This window comes from Rhyacophila brunnea, unplaced genomic scaffold (assembly GCF_057557595.1).
Source record: "Rhyacophila brunnea isolate RB1 unplaced genomic scaffold, BYU_Rbru_1.0 scaffold_4, whole genome shotgun sequence".
In the NCBI taxonomy this organism is placed as follows: Eukaryota; Metazoa; Arthropoda; class Insecta; order Trichoptera; family Rhyacophilidae; genus Rhyacophila; species Rhyacophila brunnea.
Genome location: NW_028233068.1, coordinates 16,240,890 through 16,268,201, shown reverse-complemented (window position 1 = coordinate 16,268,201; position 27,312 = coordinate 16,240,890). Strand labels below are relative to the sequence as shown.

Below are 27,312 nucleotides of genomic sequence, written 5' to 3'. Positions count from 1 at the left end.
GCAAATTTGATTTAACATTAATACGCAATCATTCGGACCGCAAAAAAATCTGTAATTGTTTTAAACATTTTCATTGATTTATTTGTTAATTTACACATTATAAAATGAGAGATTTACCAATTATTTTTTTATTTTTATTTATGAAATTCATAAAAGAAAACGTATATCTTGTGTTGTTTTCACTGCTATATTATTTTACGCAAGTCTACATATAAATAACACAAAATTATAGGGTTATCAGAAGACATTACGATAATCGCAATTTTTGACTTTTGACAGCTCGACTTTTTTATTCGTTCATTGATCAGTAGCAGGGCATAGACAAATCGGACGATTTATTGTCCTCGGACTTTTGGCTCGCCAATGGAGCGCTGGCATTATTGTCGTCGGACTTTTGGCTCGCCAATGGAGCGCTGGCATTAGCATATATGTGCCCGATCGTCATATAGTCTATTTGATCCTTAACTCTACCCAAGAGCGCCATTTTACCCATCAATATCATCATTGTTTACAATTATTAGTTATTTTTATCTTTATTAGTCTTAAATTATATCTAATATACTACATTTTCCAAAATCTACTGATATTTTATGAAATCTACTGAATTTTTTGTCAAAATCTACTGAAATTTTAAATTTTGACTTGGCAACACTGTATGAATATAGTGATAGTGAATCTTGACATCTTGACTTGGAACATAACCTAGTTTTTGGTTATTCTAATATTTTGATATACGTCGTCGAATAAATCCTTAATATTCTTGGGTTCAGTTCTCAGATTAGGTTCAGTTGTTCATAATAATATATTTATATCAGACCGGTTTCGAATATATATTTTTTTCAGAGAATTTATTACAGAGAAAATATCTGCATATTATTCATATTTTGTTACAATATGCCAGAACCAGAAATCGCTGAAAAATTCCATGTCTCCATTGTCAAGTTTATATCTGATGTAAAAAATAAGTAAGTGTAGTTAAGTTTTCAGACAGATTATTGTTTGTTGTAAATCACTATAAATTCAAACATAGGATAAGGTAAGGTAATTTGGCAGTATTTTGAGTAAATGTAAAAAATGAACACTTTAAAATAAAAAGTTTTATTCTTTTTAAGGAATTACATAAAGATTATAATGTTAAAAATGTATGAATAGAATAAAATATTGATAAAGTTATTTGTTTAAACGTAATATTAAACTTATTAATGTATCATCAATGGCTAGGTAATTTGGCAATAGGCAAATATTATTTCGTTTATAACATTTATAGCACTTATCACACATGAAAATATCTTCTTCTGTGGACTCGTCTTGGCAGCGTACATGATAATGAACATAGCAAAACGAACACTGAAACCATGATGTAATACTTTTCTTTCTGACATCTGAGAGAGACTGGGTATGAAAAATCTCAACCATTCTTCAAATAGTTCAGCATTTTATTAGAATTAGGCAAAAAAAAAAAAATTGTTATGCTGAAAAAAAATAGCAAATGTACTTATGTAGTATAAACATGATAGGTAATTTGGCAATAGTCTTATTTAACTCAATTGTGATGAAATATCATTAAATATGTCGTAATACATATAACAGTATTTTATACTATCTATAAATTAAATAAAATCGATAAAATTTTACCTATGAAAAATTATTATAAAGGCACTTATAATTTTGAAGTTAAAAAGTTAATATTTTCACACTATTAGCTAAGCAATCACAGCAAAACACTAAATGTTACATTCAAAATAGTTTCACAACAAAAAACTACGTTTATTTCTTAATTGCACTAGTATAAATTGATTTTAGTTGTAAAAGTCATGACATTACAGTAAATTAAATAAAACAGGTCTCCTTGAAATCAACAAAATACGTATGTTTCAACAAGACAAACGCTTTACTGTTTTGTACCAGCAAAGACGCGTGTGATAATCGTCGTCTGTAAATTATTTTAATATTATTAGATATTTTTCCATCTATCAGTGAGTCTTTGAAGCATATATAGCGATAGGTTATTTAGCAGTCATTTTTTCAAAAACTACTGCCAAAATACCTTACCTTACCCTATAACCCATTCTAAAAATTATGTTTAAGCACTCAGTGCATAACTCGGATAAATACGATCACCATCTCTTTAAGACTGTGCACATCGACCTCTATGTCTTACCACTATCATGACTGCGGACGTGTTAACGCCGAACTGCGGAACTACGCTTCCCCTCACACTTTCCGGTGTATTTTTATGGCCCCGATCCCTGCTCAAGTCTTGACAACTGCATACAGTGTCATAAAATCGTAGCTAACATGTAATGGTTCTACTATACATTCAAGGTATCTTAACAGATTTTTTAAGACGATTCTTAGGCAATCACTCAACTCATTGGCTTCAAGCTATGTAAGTAGCCCAAATATTCACATTGCTTGAAACAATGGCATATTGTGACTACAGCCCAGTCACAGTATTCGAACCTATGACCCGTAGATCAAGATGTGAGTGTTCTAATCTCTTCCCCATGGTGTTTAATGTAATGATATCTATATATATAAAACAAAGTCGGGTTAGTTACACCATTTATAACTCGAGAACGGCTGGACCGATTTTTATGATCTTTGATTTGTTAGATTTGTCTCCGCTCGGAATAGCAGAATAACTATTAAAATATCGGATAAATCACGGAAAAAATACATTATGAAGACAATTCATTTTCTTATACATTTTGACATTTTGAAAAATGACCTCGCGCATTCGAAAATAAAAGAAAATCACAAACAATTTTAATCCATATACAACGATACATGACAGAAAGAATAAACAAGAAACAAATGAAAGGCGTTGCGTTGTGATGTTGCATTATCTATCCTTTGACAGTTGATTAAGTTCAGCCTCAGATAATCCCGAAAGACTTTGTTGTATACTCCGGTGAATTTTGGAGGAAGTTGTCCTGCCTGAATCTTTTTTACTTCTTCGACAGCGTCCAAAAATAAAGCCAAGGATAAAATTACATGATCTCATTGCTGGTATTGCTCATTATTTACCTACCAATTTCAAAATCCATCCTTCGAACTTCATTCGACAATCGATCTACGTGAATAATCGAGCCGATTACCAGCTAGGTGCGCAAATAGCTATTTCGATAGTGATTTTAAAACGGTAAGTTGCCTTCGAAGATGGTCACTTTGTGAGGTTATCAAATTTGTGATTGTGTGTGCATCGATAACTGCTTCATTATGTAATTTTGAATTATGTGATTAATTTTCCAGTGTTTATCATTTGATGATTCGTCAAAATGCTGACAACTATTTGCTGCGATTTTGTTGATTGCTTAAAATCGAGACGGAGCGCCTCACTTTCATTCGGTTGAACCAAGCCAAACTGCAATCGGAGGAGTATATTCATTTACGCGATGCAATCAGCACCGTAGGAGATGCAGCTAATGTTGGTCGATTGATTATTCTATCGGCGATGTACATTGGCAGCCCACGTCATATGCATGAATATGCGCTAGATGCAATGAAATATGTTCGTCATTACGGTCGTCCAGATCTATTCATCACCTTTACATGAAATCCGAAATGAATAGAAATTGTTCAACTGCTACTCCCCGGACAGTGATCGGCACGACATCACCGCACGTGTCTTCAAACAAAAATCCTGTCGTTGATGAACTACATTGATAAGCATCGCGTCTTTGTGAAACTCTATGCTGGATGTATTCGATTGAATGACAAAAACGAAGCTTGCCGCATGCACACATTCTTATTTGGTTAGTCGAAAGAATTCGAAATTAGAAAGATGACATCATATGTGCCGAGATTCCTGATCCCGAAACCGTTCCAGACCTGCATGATGATGTAATTACTTACATGATTCATGGACAGTGTGGCGCCATCAACCCCCACCCAATACCGTGCATGGTGGACGGCAAGTGTTCCAAGCGTTATCTATGAAGTTTAACGGCGGAGACTATCACTGCCAATGATGGTTATCCACTGTATCGGCGTCGATCACCCAATGATAACGGTAGAACTATCACAACGAAAATGAAGTGAAACGATATCGTGGTCGACAACACTTGGATTGTTCCGTATTCGCCACTTTTTTTTCCAAAACATTCAAGGCGCATTGCAACGTGGAGTTTGCAATTCAGTGAAGTCCATCAAATACATCTGCAAATATGTCACCAAAGGCAGCGATATTGTAGTTTTTGGCGTTCAAACTCTCAATACCAACGATGAAATCACGCACTATCAAGCTGGTCGATATGTGAGCTGCAATGAAGCGATTTGGCGAAATCTCTCATTCTCCATTCATGAACGTCATCCCACTGCTGTACATTTGGCGGTGCATCTGGAGAATGGTCAACAAGTTTATTTCAACGCATCAAATGTTGCTCAACGTGCTGAAATATCTCCAGCGCCAACATTGACCAGTTTTTTTCGATTTGCCAAATCGATCCGTTTGCACGAACGTTGTTCTACTCTGAGATGCCACGTTATTACACTTGGAACGCTTCATCGAAGAAATTTCAACGTCGGAAGCAAAGCGATGCGGTTCCTGATCATCCGGATGTGCATTCTACTGATGCTCTTGGTCGCATTTACACAGTTCATTCGAAGAATGGCGAATGATTCTACTTGCGGTTGTTGCTGGTAAATGTTCGTGGGCCGACATCATTTGAATCACTTCGAACTGTCAATGGTGTATATAGTATGCCCAACATTTCGTGCTGCATGTCAAAAGCTCAATTTGCTTGAAAATGATACTCATTGGGACATGACAATCGCTAAAGCATTTGTTTCTGCATCTCCAAGTCAGATACGCACATTATTTGCTATCATTATTTCGACATGCTTCCCATCGAATCCACCTGAACTGAAGAACAACTACAAGGATGACATGTCAGAAGACATTTTACATCGAATTCGTGTCATTTCAGGGAATCCTGATCTCGAGGTGAATAAGGAGATACATAACCAGGTTTTCCTTTTGATCGAAGACATGTGTTACCTCATGTGCGGCAGTTTGTTAGTCAAGTTAGGAATGCCAATGCTACATCGTGGAGTGAATTACGCTTTCAATCTAGAATTGGAACGTGAACGTGAAAATGATCGAGATGCATTGAACTAATTAGTTCGAACGAATGTACCAATGTTGAACCCCCAACAGAAGGTAGTGCACGATACGTTAATGAAGGCAATTGATTATGTAAATGGTGGCTTATTTTTCCTCGATACGCCCAGTGGAACTGGGAAGACATTCCTCATGTCATTGATTTTGGCCACTGTTTGTGCGAGGTCCGAAATTGCTGTAGCAGTTGCTTCTTCCGGGATAGCGGCCACATTGCTAAAAGGATGCCGAACGGCTCATTCAGCGTTGAAATTGCCGTTAAACCTTCAAACGACGGAAAACCCGATATGCAATATTGCGAAACATTCAGCAACGGCCAAAGTTTTGGTAGCAAGTAAAATCATCACCTGGGATGAATGTAGAATGGCGCACAAATGCGCATTGTGAGAGATGTTTTGGAGGCGCAATGATTCTACTATCTGGCGATTTCCGCCAAACACTACCAGTCATTCCAAGATCGACCGCTGCCGATGAAATAAATGCTTGCCTCAAATCATTGACTCTATGGCGCTATGTGAAGAACCTTCAGCTAACGACAAAAATGCGAGTTACATTGCTAAATGATCCATCTGCCGAAGATTTCTCTAAGCAATTTCTGACTATCGGTAACGGCCGTGTTCCTGTCGACGAATCGAACGGATTGATTTCGTTTCCGCTGAATTTTTGCAATTTCGTGTCAACAATTGGTTGAGTGAACGAGCAATTCTTGCGGCAAAGAACAAAGGTGTGGATCACTTAAACTTCACAATTCAAAATCAAATCGTTGGTCTACTGCATTCCTTCAAATCTATCGACTGTGTAAGTGCTCGGCCGTAGTAATTTGGCGGGCGCGGTGCGGCGGCATCTTGCGAAACTCAAACGTATAGCCATGTGTATTATGCCCGAAAAAGACACTGTCTACGAACATTTTACACACGGTTATACGTTTGAGTTTCGCAAGATGCTGGCGCGCCACCCCCGCGCGACCACTACGTTCTTGCACTAACAAACGAAGACGAAGAAACCAACTAGCCAACTGAATTTTTAAACTCATTGGATCTTCCTGGCTTGCCACCGCACAATTTACAACTGAAGGTTGGCTCGGTAGTCATCATGCTTTGAAATCTGAACTATGTGATCCATTTCATTTTGATTTGATTTTTGCACATTTATTGAACTTAATTCATTTAGAATATTCATTTTAACTTAATAAAAAAATTAATTTAATTCAGCTAATAAGTTAACACAAGATTATTGATTCTGAGGCGGTACGAAGTTCGCCGGGTCAGCTAGTAATATATAAAAAAGGGATATATTATTATATATTTTTAATGTGAATTTTATTTGGTTTTTAAAAATATTTTTCTGGTGGTCTGTTGAGTCTGAAAGTGCATAGAAAAATATAAGTATATTATAATATGTAAAGCATGAGTTTGTCAACCATTTTGAGTCACTACCCTTTTATAATGACTAAGTAATCTGCGATTATTTGTTCTTGTTGCATCATAGATATTTTGGTACTGTTCGGTTATCAGGAATACAGCGGAAAACACATTTTGAAAATACTGATATACTGGATTATTTGTTAGTTTGGGTTAGTTTAGGTTAGGTTAGGTTAGGTTAGTTTATCGGCTATTTTCAAAATGTGTTTTCCGCTGTATTCCTGATAACCGAACAGTACAGATATTTTTTATAGGGTTGAAGAATACATATCACAAAAATCAGAAAATACAATTTTACATATTATTATTTACATATCATGTTTTCCCTCAATTAATAATTAGCCTACTTGTTTACTGTCAAACATTACACTTTTTCAAACTGGATTTCCTTCAATTGCTGCATAGATACCAGTGGCGAAGGGTGGAGGTAGGCTGTTAAGATTCGCTATAAATAGTGCACACTAAACTTTTTTAGTCATATGTATTTGTTTTTATTGAACTAAGACTACAATTTACAGATGGTGTTAGTTAGTTTTTAAAAATCAATTAAACCATGCCTAAACGAAACCATAATAGTTTTGGTCTAATTTGGGCAATACGACAAAATTGTGCACACTTTTTCATTCATCGTTATGTGTTTTCGTTGGATTAAAAATACATATTACACATATTGTTAGTTAATTTTTTAATTCATTAAGCCCTGCCTAAACCAAACTATAATAAATAAAAAATATTATTCTATTTATAAAATATTCAAAGTTATGTATGATTTAATTGCATAATTTTAGATATTTTAAAGATAGACATGTTTATTTTGACTATTATCTATTATGGCTTGGTTTCTCATGGTTTAATTGAATTTTAAAAAACTAACCAACACTATCTGTAAATTGTAGTATTATTTCAATGAAAACAAATACGTATGTCTGAAAAAGTTTAATGTGCACTGTTTATGGCGGATCTTAACAGCCTACCTCCACCCTTCGCCACTGATAGATACATACCTGCGGGCTGTGACAGTAATGACGAATATAAGTGATGCGCGTGAACAGCGTCAAACCCCTTTGTGTTTGTTAAAAAACGAACAGTGAAGTGGCTAAATGTGAACTTGTTGAACAAGATACCGTCCACACCTGCACGCAAGCCACGAATGCTCACAAGTGTGTACGGGTTACATTTGGCTTCACTTTAACAGTCTGTTTACTATTAAACGTTACACTTTTTTTAGTCGGTTGAAGACTAGTCTTTATCTTTTCCACTGTTGATGTCAGGCGTTTACTGTTGTATCTTGTAAAAGGATTGATGAGCCACTTATATATTATCGATAATCAAGTGATGGAAAATACTTAGAAAACGATGCAGAGGTTTTCTAGTTTCTACTGTCTTCTGCATTTCTGACAACAATTACTATTTGTTTGAGGTAGTGTCTACACCAGGGAAGCAATCAAGTAGTGAGTTTTTAACACAGTTGCAACTTGTGATTTACATAGGTACTTCTTCTTTTACGGCACACATTTTGGCAGGCACTACCCTAGAAAACATTATGCTACCGGTTGTAGCGACCCATCACTTGAGAGTCCACAATTTAGACATTATGGTAACAGTTATATTTGTATATTTTTCGTTTCTTTACAGAAAACTAGATGGATCGTTTAATATAGCCGTTGCTACAGTCGGTCTTCTAAAAGAGCTGGTTGCTGATGTCAAATTCGACAATGCGGAGTAAGTGAAATGCAAAATGTATTCGTATTTTGTTTGTAGATTCTTTTGACGGTTGTTGTATCGATGATTATTTTTGATCTGTATAGGTAAAAGTAGATGTAGGAACCTTTGGCGCAAAGAGATTGTACAATACAGCATATAAATTCTTTTATTGAATGATGGAATGACAAGGAATAGATTTTGATATAATAGTATATTAAACCATTAAAAAATATATTATATCAAGGCAAATACAAAACACAAAATGTTGCAAATTATGATAAAAAGTTTACAGAATATATATATATATATATTTTTGTGTGATTTTACCGAGGCTTTGACTGCGACTCGCTGTCATATCGCCTCTTCTCTTCTAGAAGGGGATTCGTCGATCAGGTCCTCACTCCTATTCTTTTAAATAACTTTACAATTTTGCCTAGCTCTTCCGTCTTACCCACCAGGACACCCTTCAATTTGTCGACATTCTCATAGATATCCGCAATTCGCAGCTGTTCTCTGTGAAGTTCATATTTAGGGCATTGTAGTGCTATATGTACAATGTCCTCTAAAACATGACATTCATCGCAGAGTTGCGATTCGCTTCTTCCCATAAGGACATCAAATCTTTTGCCCATTGTGTGCCCTGTTCTTAGCCTCAGTATTAACTTATGCTCATTCCTCGTCAATGGAGACTCTACACAGAATATATTTTACTGCATAATATTATTGATTATTAAACTTAGAGATAATAATGCATGTACTTACAAACGAATAATTTAAATGCCCTATAACCACATATATCTGATGTAAAAAAGTATTGCCTTATTTTCAATTTCAAACGACAATGCTTACAGTAATATCTTATGGTATTAATATATTTTACATGATCATGAAATGTTGATGATGGTTGGAAGGGAAAAAATAGTACATAAGAATGACATAAATACATATTTCTTGCTGACTTGTAGGCGACCAACGGTGTCAGCAATGAACATGTTAAGAATGACAGGGCTGAGGTGGTTCTATTGTTCTATTATTTTTGGTCACCATACACTGTACACTCATGCTGGGCTAGTTATCATAAAATATAGTAGGGAATTAATATGTTGTACACTCACTGTTTTAAGTTTTTTTACTAATGCGTTAGAAGGCCTACAAATTATGGTGCCCATATGGTTCACGTCGAAAAATAGTATAGACAACTTATTTTTACGTTTTGGAATTGAAATAAAATATCTAGTGTAACTAAATAATATTTTTGACAGTATTAAAAAAAAGTTTCTATTTTAAGGTCCTTATTAGAGAGTGTGAAATGTGCTGGCCGGCTATTGTGTCGGGGATTGCCGCAGGAGGCGGTGACTGGAAATATGGTACGCCGAATCCTGCGCATTATTCGTGATGAAGACCAAGCTGCAGGAAAGGTTGGCTATTTTGCATAAGATACTGGGTGTTAATTTATGTCTGAATTTGTGAAATTATTGTAGGCAATAATTCCATAAAATGGGATTTGAATGAATAAATTTATATGAGAATAATATTATCTTTTCCTTGGCGCCGCTGTTGTCCTTGGTAAAAATGTTTTATTTTGTACTTTTAGATATTTCTTAAAACCCTACAAATTTACCTACATGTTTAAAAAAAGAGTTCAATTGAAGAATTGAAGTTCACACCTACACAAGTTTTGAAAAAATATTTTAATTAATCATAGGTATATTAAATAATATAAAAGTTGTAGCAATTTTAGTAGACTCTTGTTAAGTTTACTATAAAATTGAATCTGGCTGTTGGTGCACTTTTTTCTCCTTATCTGTCCGTCTCCAATGGGTTAAGTATCCAATCATTTTTCCATTTGTAATATACTAAAATTACTTAAATAATAATAATATTAGCATTCTCATAAATTAACTCAGCGCAAGTCTTAAATTTTTGATTCATTATTTTTCAGACTCTGTGGGCGGGTACAGGTGATTCTCTGGAAGGACTCATGAGACCAAAGCAAAGAGAAGATGAAGAAGTCTACATGTCTGATATTCCCGCTCTAAGGGCCGCGATTTTAGAGCATATCACCGAATTTCAAATGGAATTAGATACATGGTAAATTCCACATAATAGTAGTATGTTGCATTTTAGTGTAATAATTCATTGGAGAATAAGAATTATTTAAAAGTGTATTTAATTTACCAAAATCTCACTTTTTTACAGCGGTGATAACATTACATCGGAACCACTGAAGTATATACATTCAAATGAAATCATTTTAACACTGGGCTTTTCTCGATTAGTGGAAATGTTTTTAAAAAAAGCGGCAGAAGAGAGACAGTTCCAGGTATTTGTCGCAGAAGCGGCACCTGGATCACAAGTGAGTAAATTTTTTTCATATATAGTTCTCATCATCAGTCAGTATTGATTCATTGTTGGAATAAGATCTCCATACACAGTAAAACTTCGTTAATACGAATTCCATGGGACCGAAAATTGAAAAAAAATCGAATTACGAAATATGAAATGTATGGGGGAAAACTATTAACACGTTGATCGCCATGGGGGTCACCGGTGACCGGCAAAGAAGACCTGCCTTAGAGTTGTTCTACAGCGCCGGCGGGCACGCGCGCAGTGCATTTTTCGATACGCGGTGACCGGCATGGCCCTTCTGTATATTACTGCCACTTGGCCTGAAAATATGTCTTCCCAGTCACAAAATATAGGCTCACTAATGTAAAGAATGTACATAATGAAAAAAAAAGTTTTCCTTTTAAATTGTAAATGTGTTTTTATTGATATAAAAATAAAAATTACTTAAATAGATTATAAAAATGTAAGTTACAAAAATTATGTAAATAATAAAAAAATAGAATTACAAAAATGATTATAAGGTATGTATACGCATTGGCGGCCTTAGGCCCGAAAAACTGGTAGGTCAATTTTGAATATATTATTTTAATTTGCCTTTTCGTTGTATACTTAAAAGACGTATTGCAAATTGACTTTTTATACATTATATAATAAGTGCTACAAATAGTTATAGGTAGGTACCTACTTACCCTTCAAAAAATGTCCATTTTTCATAACGCCAACCCATCGTAACCGAAATTGCACACAACGCGATATAATTTTTTGTAAATTAAGTCCACTTTTCTTTCTTTACTTTTTGAAAAATCATCAATCACACGATTATAAAAATTGTCTATTTTTCCCACATATTTTGTTTTCAATACTGAGCATTGCAAGAGCGGTCAGTCTATCTTGGCCCATCGTATTGCGTAGAAAGGTTTTTATTCTTTTGAGAGTGGAAAAACATCTTTCACTTTCAACTGTTATGACGCAAATAAATTGGAGAACTTTGATCGACTCGGAAAATGTTTCGTTGAAATTATTGCTGAGTAAAAAATGTAGAAGAGAAACTGTACTATTGGCGCCATGCAAATCATCTCGTTGATAAAACACCAATAATTCATTTTTTAACTTGGTTATGTTTATTTCTTCTAACTGTTTTACCAAATTTACTTGACTTGTGGGAAAATTTTTAAAATCAGTGTAATTTTCTTTATTGAACAAATCGGATATAATGAGATGATCGTTGGATGTGAATCGTGCTTCTATTTCCACTATAATTGTATCACAGACTGCAATTGCTACTGCGTTGCTATTGTCATCTATCCGTCGCTTTTTATGATCACCCGTTGCACAGCTGGAATTCGGATTAGTGCTAGCTTCATTTCTGATTTCGGAAATATATTTTTTTAAATTATCGATGTATGTTTTTATCTTAATAGCGTCTAAGTTTCTTTTTTGCATTTGTTTAAATAAAATTTGACAATGAGGCATTATTTTGTGAAAAAAAGTCAACCAATAAATAAAAGTGTTTTTTTCCAAATTATTTATTAAGTTTTGGGCTTGCTTTGTATTGGTGTCATTTTCTCTGTCCAGTATTGAATTTAAACACTGTAAAATGTCTTCTCGGTACAAAAAAACTGTCTCCACACATTTAGCATTGAAGCACCATCTAGTTGGAGCTGCTTTCGGTAGACGCACTTTGACAAATTCATCTAATATTTTCGTTCTTTTTGGTGATCTTGAAAAAAAGATGGAAAATGATTGGACTGTGGCAAAAAAAACTTTCAGACCAGTGGTTATGGTGGATGCTTTTTGCAGAACTAAATTAAATTGATGAGCATAACAGTGGATGTACTGTGCTAGTGGAAAAGTTTCGCGGACTCTCGTCTGAACTCCTCCAGTTTTCCCACTCATTATGGCAGCTCCGTCGTAGCTTTGCGCTATTAGCTGTCGGGGAAAAACTTCCAAGATTCTCAGCTCTTTTAAAATTTCTTCTGTTAATCCTATTGCCGTGCACACCTCTGGATTTACAAACGTCCAAAATCTTTCACATACTATATAGTCTTTTAAATATCTTACAACGAAAACCATTTGCGTTTTTGTGGAGCTCTCTGTCGTTTCGTCAACTTGAATAGCTACGTAATTAGATTTTTTATGTCATATCTAATTTCTTCTTGAGTGACTTTTAATATTGAATCTAGCAATTCGTTTTGGATAGTCTTCGAAATTCCTTTGAATGAAGTTGACCTTTCTAAATGCTCCTTCATAACAATATCTATTTCCTGCATGAAATTTATTAATCCACGAAATATACCAGGATTATCAGACTCTTTAGACTCATCATGGCCTCGTAAGGCCAGCTCAAACGATCCGCAAAATTGAATACACTTTAATATTTTTGTTAAAATTAACGATTTTTATCGACAGTTTAATTGTGATCAGCAATCGATTTGCGGTACGCACTATCTAACTGAATTCGGATATCTGTTGTTCCTAATAAAACAAAACTCATAGAATTATTTATGTGTGCTGTTGACTTGCTATGCTTTTTTATTTTTTCTTTAAGATGTTTTAGATCACCAACACCAAATTCTGTCCATTGCTTTTCATTTTTGCAATCAAAAATTAAACAATGAAAACAAAAAAATAAATTCCTTCGATCGCAACCACATATCCATTCGCAAAAATGATAGCTTTTCTTGTTGAAATATCTGTTAACATCTTTGCTTTTCTCTTTCGTTGTTTGAACTATTTTCATATCCGGCATGTACCTGCCTAATATCTTCGCTTGTAGACGTTTATCATAGTTAAATGTCTCATTCTTTATTTCGTTTAAAATATAATCCACTGAATTAGACATTTTGTGTCAGTTCAAATAAATAAACCGTCGTAAATTCCACAAAACTTCACAAAAATGTAATAAATCACTAAAAACCAAACTTTGTGTGTATATTCGTATAATAACTGCACCAAAAACTATTAACATACGTTTAAAACAACCAAAGACATTCGTCGAAACTTGTCAACTGTCAGAAAAAAATACATCATACAATAATCTCCGGCGTGGCAGTAGCAAGGGACCCTAGTCGACTTTATCATTCTGATTCGCACAATTAGCTGAAAATATTTTTTGTTTCACACTCGGACAATGGCCGAGAGGCCTGTAATCCACGCATCCTTGGAACTTAAAGCGTCGAATATTGTTTTATATCTTTCTTTGTCTAATGTATGAAAAATGAGAGAGAAAATTTTATAAAAATTCTCAGTTTGGGTCAAGAATTGAATTGCCGGACGTTGGCGGCGAATTATCGCCCATCGAGAATACAAAACAAAAACACAGCGTATGCCTTATAATTTCAAATCCACCGATTATTATTAATATTATTATATGACATTGTACATATTATTAATATTATTATGTCGATTGTAAGGTATTTATTTTGGGAGGACAATGACCGAATGACCTAATGGGAGAGCCGCGCTTGTGTATACGTATATTTCCAGTTTATGTGTATCCAGGTATTATACTACCCAATTTGAAAACTTTTATTCCGTATTTGTGCCTTTTCTGTTTATTATAGGTACTATCTAAATATAATTCGACCGCGAAATGGCAACATGCTCTCGTCAACACATATGGACAGGTGACCGGCGAAATGGCCGGCCCGGCGCAATAGAATAAATTAACTTGTTGGCGCCGCGACGGACGCATGTGGCCGGCACATCATAAAAACCAATATTTACGTAAAAAATCATCAAAATGAAAAAAAAACATTATATTCTTTCATAACCTATCAAATAATACCTTAGAAACAAATAATCATTTTTAAACTATTTTATGTAAAACTAGTTGGCGATCAATGTGTTAATATTTTGAAAAAAAATTTTTTTTTTTGATTGTCATTAATTTCGTTTCTGATCATAGATGTGCCTACCGAATTTGGTCATAAAATGTCAGTATTATTTTAATTACCATCATAAAATAAGTAATTTTTGATGTTTTAAGGAAAGTCTGTCTGATTTCATTAATTTCGTTTCCGATTTGGGTAATAAAATGTCAGAATTATTTTTATTACCTTCATAAAATAAGTAACTTATGTTTTAAGAAAAGTCTGTCACAATTTTCAATGATTGGCTCATGAAATAGTGTACTTTATTACGATTTATTGAATATTTTTATATGTCAGGACTTATATATGTTCGAAATTCGAATTAAAGGTATGGTTTTATATGAAAATAATGTTCAAGGGACTTTTTTTCGGGAAAATTTCGAATTACGGCAAATTTCAAATTATCAGTGTTCTTACTAACGACGTTTTACTGAAGTTACCCTTCAGTCTAGTTTTTTGCTGCCACGTATTTCCACTGATATTAATCTGTATGGCAATCGAGCGGGTTTTTAGAAAAAAAATGTTTTCTAGAGGCTCATCGAAAGGAGGTCCTCTACTAAATAACACTACGACCATCACATTACCGTAGCTTTGTGTACACCGAATGCTTGGAAAACTGGACATTTAAAAAAACATGATAACGAAACGATGGTGGCCAAATTCTAAAAATTCTAATCTGCGTTATACTTTTTTATGTTGAAAGTATGTTTTCTTTTACAGGGACACAAGATGGCTGCTTGTCTCGCTAAAGCTGAAATTGAAACAATTTTGATTGCTGACAGTGCAATCTTCGCAATTATGTCTCGAGTTAATAAGGTGAATTTGTGATGATCAATGTTCCCTCTAATTTTTCTATTGTGTTTGCTGATCATAGACTCATCTGAGCAGCAAATTTTCTAATTGTATAGTATAGGTTTATGTGTCTATGCCACTGGGCTATGTTCTATTGTCCTCACATATTTACTAAGACTTCTCGTTATTGTTTTACTATACACTGGGAATATAAATACAAAATGGTTAAAGGGATAATGTTTTGATGTTTTAAGGTTATATTGGGAACACAGAGAGTTTTGGCTTGTGGTGGATTACAAGCCTCTGTTGGAACGTACACAGTTGCATTAGCAGCAAAGCACCACCACGTACCGGTAAATACATCTTGCGTACAATAATGCGATGAAATTGCCATATGTCATTGCATTTCATATATCTGTAAGAACTAAGGAAGTGGGGAATGATATGTTCCAATCCTGGCAATATTATTAATATTAATATACACAAGCGCTGACGCCAAGCAAGTTGAACTTGTTGCATTTTAGTAATTAAGTAATTAAGCACAGTAATTTATAAAATAGTATCATCCATTCAAGGGCATGTCTTGGCAATATTTGCACATTTAATAATTTGTAAAATTGACCGATGCATACGGTTTTTGATAGATGCGAGTGATAACAGTTTGCTACAAATGTATCTACACTGCGAAATGACGTGCAGCAAATTTAATCATTTGCCTTAGTATTCTTATTCAGCTTCACTTCTATTATGTCTAGATTCTGTGTTTTAAAGTCATTTGCATTATTCACAAGCCCGGAGGAAAATCTTGTATCAGAGCTTTTGGCCCAGCATGACCCCAAACACATTGTAGAAATAGTATGTATTATTAAGTGTCGTGAATTAATACTGTGGCAAGTTGGAGAAGAACAGATGGGCATCATGGGCTGCCATGGGCCTTCTAAAAACTACTGGCTATATATAGATAGATAATTATGGTTTACAATTTTCTGCACCCATAAATGTTGTAAATACCGTATGAATGACAATGAACCGGCAAAGAGAGTGATGTCCAGCAATCCAATAGGGCGTAGAAGAGGCAGGCCAAAGATTCGCTGGTTGGATGGAGCTGCCAGTGACTGCCGTATTCTGGGGATACCGAATTGGAAAGCAGCTACACTGGATAGGGACAGGTGGAGGGAGCTGTTGGAGGAGGCCAGTACCCACACCGGGTTGTCGCGCCCCTGATGATGATGATAAATGTTGTAAATGGTAAATTTATTGTAAAGATTGTAATAAACATTTTTATTTCATTTTAATAGTTGCTTAACTTTTTTAATTCTAGGTTTTAATACTATGTCCTTTATATAAATTGTGTCCAGAGCGTTTGTGCAATTATAAACAGGATAATTTTAATACTCTTGCAAGTCCGGAAGGAGCCCTGCAGTACAGGTGAGAAAATTTTCATTCTATAACGGTTTTGTTGTAGTAATCACATTCGCACTAGAAGAAATTGCACTTGCGCGCATGTTCATGGTTAAATTGTTCTATTATAATTTGTATGCCCATTATAAACCAGGAAGCCTCATCACTTTCAATTTATTTATAGTGCATTAATCCACACCATTTGCCAGTTGGAAGTTAATTGAATAGTGTTCATCTAACTGCACTACCATTAAATGTAATAAGTATTTTGTATAAGTACACCTTTTATCAGTAATGTGTGTAAGGCACTGAGCTCTCACCTGGGTTCGATTCCCGGTTTTCTCAAAGCCTGGGTATTCATGACGTAATCATTTCACTTCTACTACTGCACTACTGCACTACTGTCATTGAAACCCATGGCCAATTGTATTGTTAAAAAGAATATAGAAAAGATGACAAAGAATGTCCTTTCCGAAACTTGATACAATTTGTACTAATTTTGGTTTTATTATTATTTACAGTTCTGGACAACTGGTTCATAGAAGTCACACATACTGTCCGCTTTATGACTATGTTTCATCAGAACTAGTCACACTCTTTATAACAAATCAGTAAGTATGTAATTTATAGTGATGTGTATAATATACATATTATATCCATATCGACGGTCCTAAGCCAAATGGTGTAAATAACAATTGGCAAATTGGCAGGAAAGCTATTTAAAATAATATTTTTCACTAACTACCCTACCAGAAATAACATCGTCATGGAATAATTTTGCCCTAAGGCCTTTCCCTCACGAAACTACTTAAAGATAACACGACTGAAATTTAAATTATCAACCAGAAGCTTAATATCAGATGTAGTTGAATATCAGTAGATTAAATTAAAAATTATATTAATTTTATTTTTCTCACCAACATTTTCGTGGATGTGGCAACACTGAACTGAAAGTTACTCAAACACCAACACAAAATATTAGTAAATTATGGTTGAATAATTTTTAAATATAAAATTTGTGGCAGAATTTGAGAAATACCTACCCCTGTCTGTGTAATTGGCATAATAATATAACAGCCTATTTGAATATTTGCACAAAATTTTGGCATTTTGTGATTTCAATCACTCCAGTAGCGCTGTTTGTGAAATATCAGTTGCTGACCAGTTTGCATCTTAAATTGCAGAACCAGCATCTTTTTTGCATATCTCTGTTTATGGACAGCCTTATTGACACATTTTTGGAATGCTCGAGATGACATTGTACGATCAAATGCCTCTTATAATTTGGTTATTTTTTGTTTGAAATCCACATTTCAATGTCAATTGAATGAAATGTATATAATTTTTCAGAGGTGGAAATGATCCTTCATACGTGTACCAACTTCTATCGGATTTGTACAATTCTGATGATAACGATTTGGTGTCAGAAAAGAAGATAACAGAATGCAAATGAAATAAATATAATTGAATGATTATTTTTATTAATTTTTAATTAAGCCTTTATACAGAAATAAAACGTTCATGATTTAATAAAATTTATATTTTTTTTAAATTTATTGAGAGTTTTATTGTTAAATTTCATGTATATGCCTATAAATATATTGCCTTTTTATATAACGAAAACACTGACTTAAGATTAAATTATATACAGAATAAGGTTACTGTAGAGTAGAAAAGCATCATGTTGAATCTAATTGAGCATGGCTAGTACAGTAAAGTACTCTTATTTTGTACCGGAGGGATTTAAACTGCTATACAAGTACTTTTTGACATATATTTTACGGTACTATGAGCCAGAGATTTGAACGAATTTTGTAAACCTCAGCACCGTAATATTTATACAGCCTGACAACTCAAATTGACCTCCATCCGACCATTCAGAACATTTCTGATCTCAAGAAACCAATGAGAAAAGATAAGTCGGGCCCCATCAGGTCTGCGTTATTTAGTTCTTGCACAACTAAAATGACATCGCTACTTCTAGTCTAATCAAAATAGTGGCTAAAAAAAAATCATCTATTCTAGCACTAAACTCCAAAAAAATGTTATAATGAATTACAAGAGTTAATTATCTCGGGATATGAAACTATTTATAGGTTAATATTTCGTATGATTTCAAACTTAAGAGTAACATTCGTGCGACTTCATGTGTCGCATGACTCCTAATGAATAGTGAGACATGGCCACCAACTAAAAATTACTATCCTAACAGTTATTTAGATAACCAATTTTCAATACGTCTGTAACACATTGGAGTTATCTCAGATCCAGAAATATACCGAAACTGTGTTATGATGTTACATAGTTGGAATAGAACTGCAGCTCACTGGCTCATCTGTACTTGCAATAGAATTTGGAAAATTTTTAATGGCTTAATGTCTCGAGTGTCTGTGGTTGTGAAGTTATTTTATTAGTTTATAAAATGTGGTGGATTGTTTCCATAAATTAGGCACAATAATACTTTCATGGTGTCTTGGATATAAATAAAGTTCTTGCGCACAAGAAGTTATGGGTGTAATCCAATGAAATAAAGATATTAATCTGGAATATCCTTTTCGTGGAAGTCCCAAGCTGCATTCGCCTTTATACTCTTTCTCTCTTTCACTCTGACATTGAAATGTATATTCTTTTGATTGTCCAGCATGTACAGGATTTGTTCTATTGGTAATAGAACATTCTGACTAGCATCGAGTATATCCATATCATTTCCATTTTTACAGGGTTGCCTGTAATGAAAAGATTGCACTATGAAATTTAATAAGAGTAAAATATTCTAGAAATAAATATTTATTTCATATTATATGAGGGTACTTACTGGCTTGGCAGATAATTAACATAACTGACTTTTCAACCATCCTTCGGTTTAATACTATTTCACTAGCAAAGGAACAAAAGGATTAGATAGTTCATGACGGCATTAGATGGCCATTAGATATGATTAGCATGTTATTTAAATGTGTTAATTAAATAGTAATTAAATGTTCCACGGTGAATGAGTTAAGCATAATTTAGAAGTACTGAAAAAACCAGAATCATAAAAATTAAGGTAACTGACTTTGAAACCGATAATCTCACAAATTATAAATTTAAAATATTCACAATACGCATTAAAAAAACAGAAAACGAGTAGGTACTATCATTAACAATATTTAAATGAGATATAGCTAAATAATGGAAGAAAATAAAAATTTATAAAATGTGTTTTGGTGCTCGCCAAAATTACACGTACAAAAATCAAATGTAAATTTCGGTACCCATATGTGAAAAAGCTCACACTGATCGAAACACGTGTTGTAGAAACAATATCTATATGTGGTGGATACCAAGTAATAACATATTTTATAAACGAGTCGCAAAACCCACTCTGGGCAATTTTTCAATAAAATTAGTTTTGAATGTATGTCTGTATTATATCAGTGCTACCAGCCTATCGAGGTGCGAGTTTTGAATTCCGCCCTGTTTCGTCGCCAAATCCGCTCTAGGATAAATAACAGGCTACTAAATCCACTCTACATACCAATCAATCAGACGTCGCGATTCAAACCATGATTTTTAGCATACGTTTAAATCTCTAAACAAATGTCACTACGACTAGCGTCAACATCATAGTAAATGCACAAATTTTTTGCAATGTACTTGAAACTCAAAAAAACCTCCATAGCAAGTTTAGCGACTAAGCGACTGAAATTACCACCAAGTAAATGCTGAATGTCTTGAAAAGAATAAACACAAAAATCATAAAAAAACTCCATGGAAGATAGCAACATGAATTTTCACTTATTATGAAGACTTTATCTACCTATAAGTGATATTCCTGACTGGATTATCGGGGTTGAAGATCTCCAATTCGAAGAAGTATGATTCGTCTGTGGGTGCAGCATCTCCTGTCATTACCATCGACCACATCATTTTTCCTGGACAGAAAAATATAATTTATATCAGGATTAAAAGAATAAAATTAAAAGGACAAGAAATGCAAACATTCCAAAGTAATTACATTTATAAGAATATGTTTTTGCGATAGAGCAGGGGCTCCCAAACTGGGCTGCCCGCAACACCAGGGGTGCAAGGTGTCATTTTAGAGGTGCAACAATTTTTCCACACCAAAGTCTTTTGGTTGTTACAAAGACAAGCTTTAAACTGCTTCCTTCACCAATGTGAGAAGAAAGCAAAGTTTTCCTTGAGGAGTGTGAATGTTACCTAGTTGGGGCATTGGAATTACAAAAAAATTCCCAAATATGGTGTGTCAACTATTGATTCACAATCTAACTTTATTCAAATATTGAAATGTATCTAATATTTTTTGAACAATAATAAATTGAGTCAAACATTTGTGTGTTCAACAATGTGTTAGTATATACTAACTATAAAAAGTAATAAAAGAATAAATTTACGTATTATAATATATTTATTTAACTTATGTTAGTACCTTAATATTCATTAATTTTACCTGACTTTGAGTCATATATTTGATACACGTTGAACACCTGCTCATAGCATAGAAGCAAATGATACCGCATCACGGGATCGCGCCTTTTGGGTGACCAAGGCTCACTGAATGTAGCAAATGGTAAGTTGGCTACTCTCTCTGGATGCCGGTCGGTGCAATGAGACAGCCAGTCAGCCGCTCGGCCACGCCAATCACACCCTCCTGAAGTCAAATCATTTTTCTGTCCATATTAACATTGAATATGAAAAATTATGTACCCAAAAAATTTGATGAACAAGTGGGAGCATTTTCAAAATCTGATATTAATACACTTGGTGGAATTTCTCGAACATTTTTAATGTAGGTGATTTAGTAGCCAGATTATGTATATCTAATGTTTTGTATGTCGGTGAATTGAAGTATAGTTGAAAGATGGTGGGCCACTATCTATGCTTTCACTTTTCGATATTTATGATTACACATCTAAATATCTGCACATGTTCTGCTGAATTTGTGAAGTTGTCTAAGGGGCCGTCCATATATGACATCACGCTCTAGGGGGGAGGTCTGATATAATGTGATGGTTTTTTGTGACGGGGGGGGGGGGGGGGGAGGGTGGATCAGAGAAAAGTCACAAAGTAAACAAACAATATAAAAAGATCTGAAAAAAATATTGGGGATCAGGATTTAAGGATAAATATAAAAAAAAAACATTTTTAGACGAGTGGAGACCAGCATGCGTTAAGATTGCTGCAAGTCACACCATGTTACATCAGAACCAACTACTGTGCAATGTTGTGTGATTAGGCATAGAATATTATTTCAAGCCGAATACGTCCGTTAAACCCAAAGTTTGTTAAATTGAGATAAACTGTGGCAGACTGTGTAGGTATTTTTTATCAGTGAAAAAAAAAGATATATATTCTCCATACCATACACTTTAGCCATGAAACATCCAGTGCTTCTCATATTGCATTCAGCAGCATGTTCATCTAATGAGGCCAGTGGGCACTTAACCATGCATCCATCGTGAGGACAAGGAAACTGTAATTTGTCAACCAAGGCTTCCAACGCCACACTTCTAGTTTCGGAAAATATTTCCTGCAGATAAAAGATAACTTACTTATTTATAATGATAACAAGGTATAATTCTTTTACCACGTGAAGGCGTGCGAATAGCAATTAGAAATGATGTGTCCTTTGAATTTTGCTGCTGTGCATAATGGGAGTGTGCCTTCATGAAGTATAAGAATTATTCTAAAAACCATAAGAGATAATATAAAACATTCTTGGCACACAAATGGTGCCGAGATTTAGAGCATTGGGCTTCTGGCTGTCTTCGTTTAATTTAAATATTGGTTTTTCAACAATCTGTATTTGTATCCAATCCTTGGGCAAAATATTGAGATACAGTTAATACCTAACTAAACCTTATAAAAAAATCTATTGAGATACACACAATACAATATTTGTGACCCATCTTGGAATGGAAATGATCTTTACCTTAGAATAATAAGACTTCTATATTCTGGCTGACACTTAAGACTGCTGTATGTAGTTTGAAAGGACGGAAGCAGAGATAATGTATGTGAAACGGAAGGGGATTTAAAGTAGGCACTGCAGGGGCAAGTGAAAGAACCTAAAGCTCCCCAGTACCGTTAAGTGGAATTTGATCTTGACTTTGATCGATTTTGATTTTATTTTTACGATAATACAGGACTAGGAATAGATTGGAAAACACGGAAATATTGCATAATTAATGCCAACCGAATAATAGCATTATATTGATATTTTAATGAATAGGTATGGAAATAAAAAATAAAATATACCCAATCAAAGTCACCATAGTGTGGGGCTTGATACCTATTTTTTTTCTGATTTCCTTAGATTATTTGTAGGATTTTAAAACCCACCACTATATTTCATTATATTAAAAAAAATTCAGGAGGTACAGGTACTTAGTTACAATTGGGTAACATTGATATGGTATCAATTTTATTTAATAAAATAAAAATATGAAAATGTAATCTAAATCAAGAAAATAAACAAAAACTGTCTAGATTTGCATTGTAGCATTTATTCATAAAGTTATCAAAAAATCACGGTTTAAATAACAAAGAACTAGAGATATTTTTATGATACCAAAATTACAATATAAAATAACCAATGAACACTTACAAGTAAAACTTGAATAATAAAATAAAGAAGGTAGGTATGTATAAAATGAACTATTTAAACTTCATTTATATCAATGTGCGATCAAAACAATACACAACAATATTTATATCAATCTATGTATCAAGGTTAATTATTTCATGATCAGGTAAAATTTTGATAATACCATCTGTAGTAATCATTTTTTACATCAATAAACACGTGTCTTCCACTTTTACTTTAATATCTCATAACTTTGATACAATTTGTTACGTTTAGATGTAAAAGATCATCGTACTTGGCTGAAGATGAAGTGGTGGATGAGGTATTGTTGGTCTGATCAGAATTGACAATAGTCACTGTAATTTAGCAGTGAAACCATCTTCACGATGGGCATTAAGTGTGGGGTGACTTTGTTACCCTGTATCAATGACGCCTTACAACCTAAATCAGCTTACTTTAACTCACTAAGTTTTAATTTAGAATATGAAAAAGAAGTAGGTATTTCTTTTGTATTTTATCCATGTCCAGTGGGTAAATGAAACATATGACTATCACGTGGCATCTCGGCAGTTTTGGAAGCACCGAGAAGAATTGCAGAATAACTGAAAGCTTTCTTATTTAATCATTCACCTTACAAGTTGGACATCTTTGATGAATCCTTCGGCATCTATTGCATGATCCATGTCCCTTGGTACAAAGACGGATGGGTGGCAGTAAGTATCCCCCACATGGGCACTTTAGCTCACCGGTAAGGCTTGCATAGTGCTCAGACCCTAACAGCGCATCTAATGCCATTGACGCTGAAAGGAAAATATTATTTATTTATTTAGAGCAAAGTAAGTAGGTATAACTAGGCAATTTTTTAATAGATATTATGAAATATTATGTTAGGTACTAATATTTATTTAAAAAAAATACTAAAATTGTCAAAAATTAATAACCCAATTTATTGTATGTATTAATAATTCATTACTAGCAATAGATAAATTTATATTAATAATAATAGTGATACTTACAGGTACTCATTCTTTTTTATGATAGTAATATACTTCAACTTCTTGTGACTTCTTCTGAAATGTAAAGATATATTTTTAAAATATCATAAATATACTTAGTTTCCTTAATTATTATTGATAAGATATTGTAATGTGGATTCTAGAGTTTCTAGACAACGGTCTATTATCTAGGTATCTGTCACCTTGCTTTTTCGTAAGCCAATTATTTGGTTACATTTGGGTAAAATTTTAATTTAACACAAGTCAGCGCTAAAAAAATCACTGAATTCAAATTCCTTTATTATGCTTATAATTCAGACAAAAACTGAATTTAATATTAGTTCACGTTGACTTACTTACAAATGAGGTCACCAAGAAGAGCTATAAAAAATATAGAGCCATTAAATGTCTTTATCTTACTCTATTTTATGTTATCTCATTGACGTACATTACAAATCTAGTCTTTTGATATTCAGATAATTTATCTGATAATTTCATGTTCAAGATAATAATAATTGAGAATATTTGTGACTATCAGAAGTGAACATTTTATTAAAATATGACAGCCATTAAGAGACACTACAAATCGCATGCTATTGTGTTCATTACAGGGGCATATCAAATCCCCATGTTAAGACCGGACATACAATGAACACCTAACATGTGACTGAAAGTAAGTGATTGTTATATATGCCTGGCATAATAGCGCCTGTACACATGCATGGATTTTCTGCACCACTAGTGTGTATTTTAAACTATCACGATAATAACTGTTGACAAGTAAAAGTGCTGACTGTCTCCTCGGTAATATAGTGGTCCCCGCCTGTCTCTCCAATCTCATTATTCAAGCGTAAGCGAGACGCGATGTTATCATTGTATGGTGCAACTTAACAGATTCAGACAGGTTTGTAGATAATCGGTAAATTTCAAAATATTCTGTGCGCCGTGCGGTGTAGTTTGTATTTCTAACGGCAGGTTCGCAGCTATAGTTCTACTGCGCATGCGCACTGCCTTGCAAGTACCCATTATTGCGTGAAAATTCAGAAGCTTCTGAACTTTTATGATCCATGCATGCAATCTAGTAACTCGCACGATAATACGTACATTTTCTTGTTATGGCCGCGATAATACGTACTGCCAGCAGTAAATCTATGCACGTGTAAACGGGGTATAAGGTTTGATAGTTTGGGGAGGATTGAGGAGATGCATGATTTAAACACTATCGGCAATAGCGTCCATAGACAATGAAAGCATTGGTTCAAACAACTTTCCGTCCACGGGAAGAATTTAGATCTGTTATTGCTATTATTAAGCAGTTACTACTATTATAATAGTTCATATTTATATGATTTAGTAATTCAATTTAGCAAATTTGCAGTATTTAATATAGAGTTAAAAATATGAAATAATTATTTTGCCTTCCCGTAAAAAATGTCGCCCATTACCTACATCAAATGCCTAATTTAGAATGTAGGTACTGCAATAGTGGGTATATGACTAAAAAATGCCTAAAGATGTTGAAGAAACCGTTCATTGAATGAATCTGTAGCAGAGGAAGAAGACTGACTATCATACGGAAGGTTCGAAGCTCAATAACTCATAGCTGAATAAAATAATACGCCCACAATGGCAAAGCGACTTAAGAATCGGCTTATTATGTCGTGGGACTCAGGTTTGAATTCTGGGTTTGGCAAATACACATATTGTTTTTCAATTTGTATTTGGAGTCAGAGTATGGACCTATTAGGTCGAGCAAGTGGCTAACATCCATTTCTCGTAAAAACAAAAATCTGTTAATACAAACCTCCCTCTGGAGATCCATATTATGATCCTCTTTCTTTGGCAGGCTCCCTACCTATCGCTAAGGTTAAAGGCAATGTGATTCTATACAAGCATTTTCCAAATGGTGTTCGAGGTAAAATTATGAGTAAGTACCTACCGATTGTAATTTTAATTATAAAAATATTATTAAAAAGTGTAATTGAGTCGTATAGTATCAAAAGTAGAATTGTCGCAAATATATCCAAATTTAATTAAGTATGCCAAATTATTTTTCTGACCATAATGTATGACTAGCATTCTAATATTCGAAACAAAATCATATCTGTGTGGTATAAAATTGTGATGGAACATAGGGCTTGGTATCAGAATTAGAACTGTTCAATACTTTGGAAACAAAAGTAGAACTGTTGAATTTGAATTGAATTTCTAAATGTAGAAACATATTTCATGCTATTATAAAACTAAAAAACCCAACAAAACGTTTTTCGTCATTTTCTCGAAATGATTCATTTTATTTCTCATTTTCATCCTTATCCATATTCATCGCTTTTTTCCTACTAGGGGTAGCAGTGGCGCACCCAGGATTTAATATTGGGGGGGGGCCCAAGGAGGAGAATGTAAATTAGTCCCATAGGCTCTTTTTCTTCTTCACAGCCTAATTTCTCGTTGTCTATTGCACTCGATGTACCTACACCATGGTCCCCACATCCTGAAACGGGCCCTCAGGCTAGGATATTTGGCGGGCCCCCTACCTACCGCTAAGATTAAAGGCAGTGTGAAATACTACATTAACGTTTTTCAAATTGTGTTTTAGTTCAAATTAAGGGTACAGTGAATTATCGACGATTTTCAATACATCCACTTTAATAATGGAGCTGTCGAGTATCGACACATAATAATCAAAAAATATATTGCACAATTATATAAGTAATTGAACATGTTCATGGCCATGAAGTATAATAGCGCCGCAGGCGACTTTTTTTACTATTAAAGCTAATTTATGATGTGTGTTTATCTCACTTATCTCGTCAACCCGACACGCCGGGCCCCCCACAGCCCGGGCCCCCAGGCTAGAGCCCTGTCAGCCCTCCCCAGCCAAGACCTACACCACTCCGGAATTCGGGTGGACACCGAGAATTTTTTGATAGTTCCATTAGGGATTGGGTTTCTAAAAAAACCTGACATTAGTGTTTCGAAATTTTTGTGTTAGAAATTAAAATCTAAGAAATTGTTCTAAAAAGGGTGTTGGAGAATTACAAATCATTTTTTTGCCAGTGTTTTTATTTGT

General features: G+C 34.2%; 2 protein-coding genes across 2 annotated transcripts in view; one reads left to right on the top strand and one right to left on the bottom strand.

Moving 5' to 3' along the window:
* The first annotated feature begins 692 nt into the window (after positions 1 to 692).
* On the top strand, positions 693 to 18,217 carry eIF2Bbeta (eukaryotic translation initiation factor 2B subunit beta). The gene is made up of 10 exons (XM_085954588.1): positions 693 to 965; positions 8,179 to 8,265; positions 9,536 to 9,665; positions 10,190 to 10,338; positions 10,447 to 10,603; positions 15,189 to 15,284; positions 15,515 to 15,613; positions 16,582 to 16,688; positions 17,183 to 17,272; positions 18,012 to 18,217. The coding sequence occupies exons 1-10, from the start codon at positions 895 to 897 to the stop codon at positions 18,112 to 18,114; spliced, it is 1,089 nt and encodes a 362-aa protein (XP_085810714.1). The 5' UTR covers positions 693 to 894; the 3' UTR covers positions 18,115 to 18,217.
* Positions 18,218 to 19,197: 980 nt separating this feature from the next.
* The window catches only part of LOC147066979 (uncharacterized), a 56,061-nt gene continuing 47,946 nt past the window's right edge, over positions 19,198 to 27,312 (bottom strand). The window contains exons 2-7 of the mRNA XM_085954558.1: positions 24,264 to 24,317; positions 23,878 to 24,047; positions 22,023 to 22,191; positions 21,112 to 21,312; positions 20,461 to 20,575; positions 19,198 to 19,387 (exon numbers count right to left, since the gene is read on the bottom strand). Coding sequence (XP_085810684.1) covers positions 19,198 to 19,387; positions 20,461 to 20,575; positions 21,112 to 21,312; positions 22,023 to 22,191; positions 23,878 to 24,047; positions 24,264 to 24,273 — 855 coding nt within the window. The 5' untranslated portion in view covers positions 24,274 to 24,317. The remainder of the gene's footprint in view (positions 19,388 to 20,460; positions 20,576 to 21,111; positions 21,313 to 22,022; positions 22,192 to 23,877; positions 24,048 to 24,263; positions 24,318 to 27,312) is intronic.

Coding starts and splice junctions, on each gene's coding strand:
- eIF2Bbeta (XM_085954588.1), top strand. CDS start 895: ATGCCAGAACCAGAAATCGCTGAAAAATTCCATGTCTCCATTGTCAAG. Junction 9,666..10,189: donor AAGACCAAGCTGCAGGAAAG/GTTGGCTATTTT, acceptor ATTATTTTTCAG/ACTCTGTGGGCGGGTACAGG. Junction 15,614..16,581: donor CAAAGCACCACCACGTACCG/GTAAATACATCT, acceptor TTTTAATTCTAG/GTTTTAATACTATGTCCTTT.